The sequence below is a fragment of the Protomyctophum parallelum genome (assembly GCF_964188405.1).
Source record: "Protomyctophum parallelum genome assembly, chromosome: 3".
NCBI lineage: Eukaryota > Metazoa > Chordata > Actinopteri > Myctophiformes > Myctophidae > Protomyctophum > Protomyctophum parallelum.
The window spans coordinates 29,229,045-29,238,242 of NC_139698.1; the positions used below are offsets into that span (position 1 = coordinate 29,229,045).

Below are 9,198 nucleotides of genomic sequence, written 5' to 3' on the forward strand. Positions count from 1 at the left end.
AAACAGAAGTGGGGGAGGAGGTTTCACATCCGCTTCATTGATAATTTTCAGAGCTTCCATTGCTCTGAAATGTATGACGGAAGCATTTGGAAAAAACAGTGAGGCTTGCGAGACTACAAATTAATCAATTGATTAATTAATTGAGTGAATACAGATAAACCTCACAGGACAAACATCTGCCTGTGTGGCGGGAGACTAATTACAGGTGAAAAGTATTTCGGTTCGGTGCGTACTACTGTTTTGAAGCTACAATATAAACTCTCTTCTCTTTTATAATAGAGAACCCTTGAATACAAATTCAAGGATTCATGATTGTTGTTGATAACATAATAAAAAATAAAACATAAAAAATGTAATACTAATAGTAAACATGTCATACCCGACACTTATTGTCATTGAACACAAACAGCAATCAAGTGTTCTTACTCAGTCACTCACTCATATGCAGGTAAACGGTGCATTTATATACAATGATGATTGTGCATTACATTCACCCATTCACACACTCATGCATACGCCAATGGTGGAGGAAACCATGCAAGGCACCAACCTGCTCATCGGGAGCAATTAGGGGTTCAGCGTCTTGCTCAAGAACACTTTGACTAACTCTGGGGCAGCCTGGGATCCTACTGGGAACTTTCCGGTTCCCAAGCAGGGAGGGACACAGTTTAACTTAGTCCTACATGTTAGTTAACTAATTATTCATGTGTATCTTGCAAATAGATAGACCTGCGTCACGAAATAGAGGGACAGTGCTACGATGTGTATATTATTTCAGTACGAATTTGTTTCTTCTCTGCCCCGACTCCTGTTGCCTTGCTAGTCTTTCTGTAATTGTTACAGAAGCATGGATCAACAGACGTAGCCTAATAAACACACCGGGGAGGAAAGCCCAGGAGGGCCATTCATTGCACGAACCTGCTATACATGATACACGCACACACATGCACGCACCATCCGCAATGCACTTTGTTCATAATTTGTCCCACTGGCACAAGTAGTATGGAAATGTACACAACATATAATTGCTCTAAGGAAGAGATCTACAAGCCGACAATGTGTCGCATGATCATGACATCTGGAACACCAAACAGCTCATATACTGTATGTGTAGATCTGTTCTGCTTTCAATGTGCATTTTACTCTGGGGCTGCCACAGCTCGGTGCAATTTCTTAATCTGTCCATGTGAGAACGTGGAATTGAAGTCCTTCACGCAAAAATAAATCTTATATATCGTCTATGTCGGGTGGAAACCTCACATGTCCAAAACCGTTACTTGTCAGGTAAGAATAGAAAAAATTGCAGATCTAGTAGGGCATTCATTTGACTTCTGGAAAGTGAGGGGCGCTCTTATCATCATACATCCTCATACATCACATTCCGTGCTCAGCCAATCAAATCATCACAAATGTCATTCCGGCCCATCACTTTTAGCGTCTTCACTTTTCTGCCCTCACTTTATATGCTCAATATGTACTTTGCTCAGCCAATCAAATCATCGCTATGGAGTGATCAGCCAATCAAATCATTGACAACAAACAGACAATGCTGGGCATAGGAGGGGCTAGCGGTCCTCATAAACACAAAAAGTTAAAATATGGAGATAAGCGGTTTCTGCCCGACAGTAACGATATACTGTATACTGTATAGATATGTTCAATATGCGCCTGTACCAAAGCGCTGTGCTCTTCTTTTTTTCATTTTTACAGAATAGCGTTAATATGGCCTCATACGGCTCTGGTTCTAGTTCTGTTCCATTGCTGTCTTTTGCAAACTATGTTTAGTGCATAAAACAATATTGTAAATAATAATAATAATATCATTGTGAAGTCAAAGGATGAAGATTAACAGAAAGTGAAGTTACTTGACATTTTACTTGGAATTTTATCCACCTTCCCGTTGTAAAGGTCTGGCAAAAGATGGTCATTGTAGTGATACATGGCTGGAGGCACTGTGTTTATGTGGATCTGAATGAGAGAGAGAGAGGGGGGGGATAAATATGGGATATTATTAAAACACTTTCCCTCCCATTCACGAGTTACACGAGTAAATTGATGTAGAACATGCTTCCCTCCCGTTCACGAGTTACACGAGTAAATTGATGTAGAACATGCTTCCCTCCCGTTCACAAGTTATGTTTTCATTGTTTAATTTGTGTTTCCATCGGACAGTGGGATAGGTGACGCGTTCAGATGATGTCACTGGAAAAGTTTCGCACTGGCTTGCAAAGACTTCTTGGAAACTGAGGCGCAATGTAAACTCTATGTTAGTCCAGTATATTTTTGCGCGCACATCCATTATATTAGCTTTTACAATATGTCTATTACCATTATCCAAATTAATTCCTTATTATTCTAAAAATATATATACATTTTGCAAAACACACAATTAGGTGTCCACTCTTCCTGCACCCTTTTGCAATGTGAAATGCCACCGAATCAGTAAGAGTAAACTTTTTCCACTTTGCTTCAAAATGAGCTTGTGCAATTTGATGCTTTTATCGTGAAAGCAAAAGTTTCTGAACGTCTCACATCCTGCATATTTCCCCATTCTGAAAATAGCTGATCTACAAGCTCACAACTTGTCATGGACGCAATGCATTGTGAGCTTTCAGATCAGCATGCAACTGTTTTATAATATATTATTATAATAGAATTATCCATTATAATTATTGTATTAATTATAATGGAAGCTATTTTTCGGTGGCAACAACATGTTTACCTCAGTGTTTTGGGTTGGGACATGTTCTGTGATGTCGGATTTGGGCTTATCATATTATGTTTAGCCTCGGTACCCAGGCTTTCATCTTCGTCGGCGCAAAAAATTTAAGCCTGGAGGAATGCATTGGCCGCTATGGTCCAGAAGTGGGAGTCAACCCTTCCGGGTGGGCGTCGCTCCAAAATATGTGACGTAGCGCTGCTACTAACTTAATATCAGGCTATATTATGTTTAGCAGGAGCGGGACATTAAGGCCTGTTTAGATGGAAATCTGGCACACAGTCTTGAACAAAGTGTACTATGAGAGAGCCAAGTTCACACACGCCCAGAAAGAACAAGAAGTTCACCAAGCAGAAGTACGGTACATTCGGTTCACCCAAAATATGAACGGGACAACAATGCTTACCTGTCACAAGGCCCACCGCTGTCGGGCCCTTCGTCTCTATACTGCTCCTGTCCCAGCACTGCCCGGGGCCTCAGCATTTTGGAAGGCTCTCTCCACTGCTCCTGTCCCAGCACTGCCCGGGGCCTCTGCAGGGTCAACCGCTCCCGCCCCAGCACTGCCCGGGGCCTCTGCAGCATCTTGATTTTGATGTACAGTATAGTTTTAGTCATAGTCTTTTGAATAAAATTCCAGTTAGTTTCAGCCACATTTTAGTCATCTGAATTTTGTTATAGTGTTAGACTCTAGTTTTAGTGGACTTAATATCATAGGATTTTGGTCGACAAAATCTGCAGTTGATTTAGTTGACTAAAATGTATTTTAGCGGGCCTTGATGGCGTCGTAATTGCTGATTTTACACTTGGTTGCCAATCATATGATCTACACAAGCTCACACCCAATACGTTGCGAGTTTGTTGATCAGCTACTCCCAGCATGCAACCAAGCACAAAATGACTTGTCTTTTAGTTCTACTGGATCTCTTCTACACTAGTCGACCCTCCCTAACATTTTAGTCTAGTTTTTATTTGTTGATGAAATTGTCCATATTTTTAGTCTGTTTTAGTCATGATAGCCTAGTATTTAAAATGAGCTGTAAGTCAGTGGTTTCTCAACCTTCTGGATCAAGGCCCACTTGAAGGCCCACTTGAAAATCTTCACGAGAATCTTTGCAAAAATCGTTGCGTAGCGTACCCATGTGGTGAGATGGGTGGACCAAGGTCATTTTCAGCATGATCATCAGTCAATCGACTGTGCTCTGGCTTGGATCAATGGAACCAACGATAAACAAATTCAGAACAAGATATTACATTTAAAAAAATATCGGTTCATTGCTATACAGGACTTAATGGATACAGTTTGATGCCTAAACGATTATATAGAACGCAACAGTGTGAATCTATGTTATTGTTCCATTTCTTTCATCATTAGTTAGTGACTAAAATATAACAAATAAATAATAATTATTGAATAATAATGATAATGATAAGTACAAGATATTTTTTTCTCTTACCGTCACTGGGCTCCCCCTGCAGTTCACAGGGAGTGGTTCGGGTCTTCCTCTTCTTGACATTGGCTGGCACTGCAGATACGCAAATGAAAAGCAGTTTAAATATATATTATATTGCAGAAATCGCTTTTGTGTTTTTTTTGTAAAGTAATGCCCTACTTGTAGTAAAGATTTCTCCCCGACCGTGACAACGTTTATTCTGTATTAAGACTGCTTCTTTGAAATAAGCAATTTACACGTACACGATTTATTTCCTGTATGAATCCACGTTTCTTAAAATTGTATTTTGACTGAAGAATTTGACACAAACTACAGTTTTTGTTGTCATGTAATTTTTACCTGTATGTGTTCTCATGTGCCTCTTCAGGTTGGTTGATAGACTGAATTTTTGTTCACATACTGCACAAGTATACGGCCTTTCCCCTGTGTGAGTCCTCATGTGTTGTGACAGATTACCGCTTCCACGAAAGCCTTTGCCACAAACTGTGCAATTAAAGGGTTTTTCCCCTGTGTGAGTTCTCATGTGAAGTGTCAGTTCAAACAGTCGGCCAACACCTTTGCCACAAACTGTACAAGTAAAGGGTTTTTCTCCGGTGTGCGTCCTTACGTGTCGTTTCAGATCACCAATGTGGCCAAAGCCTTTGCCACAAACTTCACAAGTGAAGGGCTTTTCCCCTGTATGAATAGTCATGTGTCGTTTCAGATCAACCTTGTGACCAAAGCCTTTGACACAAACCATACAAGTGAAGGGTTTTTCCCCTGTGTGACTCTTAAAGTGTCGTCTCAGAGTACCCATGTGATCAAAGGTTTTGCCACAAACAGTACAACTACAGATTTTCCTCCCCTTACGACCCCTTGTGGATGGCGTTTGTTTCAATGATGTCACGTCCTGGGACAACATGTTGCTCAGAGACAATCTTTGTCCTTCCACACGTTGGGTCGGTGTGTTTAAATCTGACTGATCTTCCCTGGTCTCCTCCCAATCGTCACTGTTTTCGGTGTTGTCAGATTCAGAACAGTGTGAAGAGAGGAGCTGGTCGGCAACAGTTGGATGCGATGTTCTACAGTCCTCTACATCAGCTTGTGTTTTCATGTGTGCAGTCGAGGTGTTGGCCAGAGGCTCTGTCTCTCTGTTTTCAACATGATCATCTTCACTTTTCACAGTTAGTAATGTCAAAATTGGCGTTTCATCATCTGCATGTTCACTTTTTATTGCTAGTAATGTCATTGTTGTCCCATCAGCCACCTCTGGTCTTTGAAATAACTCCTGATGTTCCTCTTTAATCTGTGGAGGCTCTGGTTCCTCCTGGAGCAGAATGTGATTGCTCTCCTGCTGTTCGACAGAAACCTCCTCTTCACACACAGGGAGGTACAGGAAGTCTAGGCGGAAAATACACGTGAATGAGAGAAATGCAAGTCTCCAGGGGACTCAATGTATATACAGTACTGTATGGTTTATGACAAACACATTTAAATGTTAAACACATTGAAACTGTATTATGTAATATTGTGTCCAATCTGTAAGGTAACATATTAATACATGGATTAAAGCAAAATAAAATTTCACGCCTGAAAATGTTTGCATGACCAAGTCCTAAATGTGCGATTTGTGAGACAGCATGAAAGGAGCCTCCCCACACACTAGCACTGATTCCTTAACAATCAACACCATAATGTAAAATGACGATGTTTTAGTAATATTGTCCCTGCTGTAAACCACGTGAAAGAAATCACAGATTGAGGCTTTAACTTTTGCTTTCACATGAGATATTGGACCAAGACTATTTTATGGAAGATGCTTCTGACCACATCAAATGCTCGAAAAATGGCCTGGGCTGGCTTAGCGGTCCTTTGCTGTGTATCTTCCCCCCATCTCTCTCCCCGTTTCCTGTCAACTTACTATCTATCAATGAAGGAAAAAAGGGGGAGAAATACTCTAAAAATAATAAACTATCAACAAGCTCTCAATGTGCAACGCAAAGCATGTTTCCGCTGTGCAACATGCCTCCAAGAAGACATGATGCTGGTCAAAAAGACTGAAATCAGTCGTGGCTACTGAGAACTTTAATCCATGTGATAATACAATATAACTTGTACAATTGGGTGGTTGCATTTGGTCTCCCTGCTCTTCTAATGAGAGTGAGACATTTAGATCCTGTGTAACCCTAGGTTGGACACAAGTTACAACCTTCAACACGATCCTGTTTCTAGTTTGACAAACTAGAAACAGGATTGTTCTCCCCAGAGCAAGCAGGCAGGCTCTTTTAGCTCAGTGGAAAAAATTGTAGCAATTTAATAAGACCTCGGTCCTCGGTGCAAATCAAGAGTAGAACAGGAAACAATATTTCGCATTCTGAAGTGTTCATTTCGTAGACTGAGAGTATGAAGAAGTTCGTTGACTACCTTTGTTTACTGAAGAAAACAAAATAAAAATGTAATAAAAACTAAGCCAGCAAACGCAAAAAAGAAGCATGAGTTCAAGTCCGTTGCTCTCCCCATGTCCCTCATATATGGGGACTAGGTTGGCGGAGGGTGTAGAGCCCAGGATCACATTAGATAATTGACACAGGGGTGAAAAATGGGTTACAAAATCATGGGATAAAAAAAAACTAAAAACAAAACTAAGCTATGATGACTAAATATATTGACAATTTCGTCAACATATAAAAAGTAAAAACTAGAAAATGTTAGGGAGGAACTAGTGGAGAGCTAAAACAGAGCTAAAAGACAAGTCGTTTTATGTTGGTTATGCTGGTGTGTTGCGCCCCCTCTGAAAATAGCAGATCTTGAGCTTGTAGATCTGCTATTTTCAGCATGCAACCAAGTGTAAAATAGCCATTACGATGCCATCAAGGCCCACCAGAATACATTCAACATACAAAATACAGGTACATCATCATGCTGTGTAAGTTGTAAGTAATTACCAGAGGCTGTGTAGCATTTACAGATGTTTTTGTCGTCAAGCTCTTGGCGTGTTATTCTTTCATATCAGTACCGATAAAGTGATCTTGTTTTTACCTGATTGAGTGTTACACCTCGTCTTATTGTGTAGTAATGTCAATGTTGACACATCAGCCTCCTCGTCCTGTTCCTCTTTTATCTGTGGAGGTCGTGGTTCCTCCTGGACCAGACTGGGACTCCTCCTCCTCTCCTCGTGTTCAGGTGAAACCTCTTTACACACAGGCAGAAGGAGGAGAGAAGAGGTAGCATCAGCAGCACAACCCAAAGTGCTTTTTCTCATCGGATTGATTTTGTTTTGGCACGATCGTCAGTGTTTTTGAGTGTTGCAATAATTTATACTCCCTTACGGAGCTATGTGTGTGGCTGGGTGGGTGGCTGGGTCTGAGCACAAAAATAGCATGGTTGTTTTTCACCACCTGTGCGCAACCTAACACACACACAAACACACGTGCACGTATTAACTGTATATGATGATTTCGGGTGTGCCAGTACAGTACAGTGACAGTACAGTAAGAGTAGAGGGACCCCCACACGGTAACTCTGCCATTGCTCAACTGTTTCGGACGAGGGGCGGCACACCGGAACCGCCCCGCCCCCCTGGGCGTGTTCCTGTGGGTCTGGAACGCAGTTGCTCGTCCACATATGATGTAAATTTTCCATTCATTGTCAATGGGAATTTAATGTTTGTGTATAACGACAATCTACACTAGTAACGCCCCTCAAAAATAGGATCTAAAAGATAGAGTTGCTTGCTACAGCAGTGTGTATTGGTGTTGTTGTGCATGTACAGACGGTACAGACATACCTGCAGCAGTGTGTAGTTTGCTGGTGTGTAGGGTCTCTATCTCTCTCTGGAAGAGGCTGCACATGAACTGTGCGGCCAGACGGAGGCGCTCCAACACAAACACTCTGACATGAAGCTGCACAGTGACATAACAAACATCAGCGCCACTCTGCTGCTGCTGTTTCTCTAACACACACAGTATCTCCTCTCCCACAGACGCCAGGTGTTCATTTATGGACAGCCGTACAGACTCCATGTGAGACATGTTGGTTTGTTGAAATAATTGATTGAATTTCGATTAGACAAAAATGCAAACAGCACGAGTGCAGTGACAGTGTGGTCCTTAACATGAAAAGGGGCCGGGCTGAGAAGCACTGCTCTGGGTGACAGTCACAGATATAGATGACAGAAAATCAGAAATCCCACAAAAACCAGGACATTTAAAACATTACAATCCAGGAGGAGAGCTGCAGGAGAAAGGCTTAAACAACAGGAGGAGATCGACTCCACTGTCGAATCCAGGAGTGTTGTTGTTGACACGTCTGTTATGAGACAAAGACATGTTTCATCAATCACCACCGTCTGTGTTCCTCACCACCACCACCATCATCATCATCATCACAGGGAAAATAATGTAAACAAAACTACAAGCTGTTACTTCCGGGCCAACGTGCTTCGCTTCGCACATGTGTAGAGAAGCGTCTGGGTGTATAAGGATCCAGGCAGCACCGTTGTTTTCGCCCCCTAGTGGAGGAGGTGTGTAACTGTCACTAGAACGAAAGAGAAAAAAGAAAGAAAGAAAGAGAGAGAGAGAGAGAGAGAGAGAGAGAGAGTGTGTGTGTGTGTGTGTGTGTGTGTGTGTGTGTGTGTGTGTGTGTGTGTGTGTGTGTGTGTGTGTGTGTGTGTGTGTGTGTGTGTGTGTGTGTGTGTGTGTATACACGTGTGTGCGCACGCACGCGCAAGTTCTCAGTGATAATCCTCTCACAGCCACAAGTGGGACCTTCCAGGGATCGACAAGGGTGTTCCAGGTGGTCCAAAGGCAAAATGAAGAACACGAGCAATTATGTTGCTACCCCCTTACTCCCCCCAGTTTAGTCATTATGCAAATTCATTCCTAACCAACACACGTTTGTATGTTGTCACTGCTGTTGTATGCTACTGAATAGGCTGCTGACTCACCTGCAGTGAGGAGCCCCTGCCGGGAGGATAGAGCCTTCATCCTAATCCTCCCGCGGCCCCACCCCACACACACTCCCTTCTGACAGGTGGCCCCCAGCCCGTAG

The 9,198-nt window shown here is 42.2% G+C and overlaps 1 protein-coding gene across 1 annotated transcript; it reads right to left on the minus strand.

Moving 5' to 3' along the window:
- Positions 1 to 498: 498 nt before the first annotated feature.
- Positions 499 to 8,180, minus strand: LOC310856642 (uncharacterized protein; the record flags this gene model as incomplete). Its single annotated transcript, XM_083762113.1, has 6 exons — positions 499 to 1,968; positions 3,126 to 3,292; positions 4,174 to 4,242; positions 5,417 to 5,550; positions 7,189 to 7,341; positions 7,937 to 8,180. 6 exons carry the CDS (start codon positions 8,178 to 8,180, stop codon positions 1,959 to 1,961), a joined length of 777 nt encoding a protein of 258 aa, XP_083618239.1. The 3' UTR covers positions 499 to 1,958.
- Between the last annotated feature and the right edge of the window lie 1,018 nt (positions 8,181 to 9,198).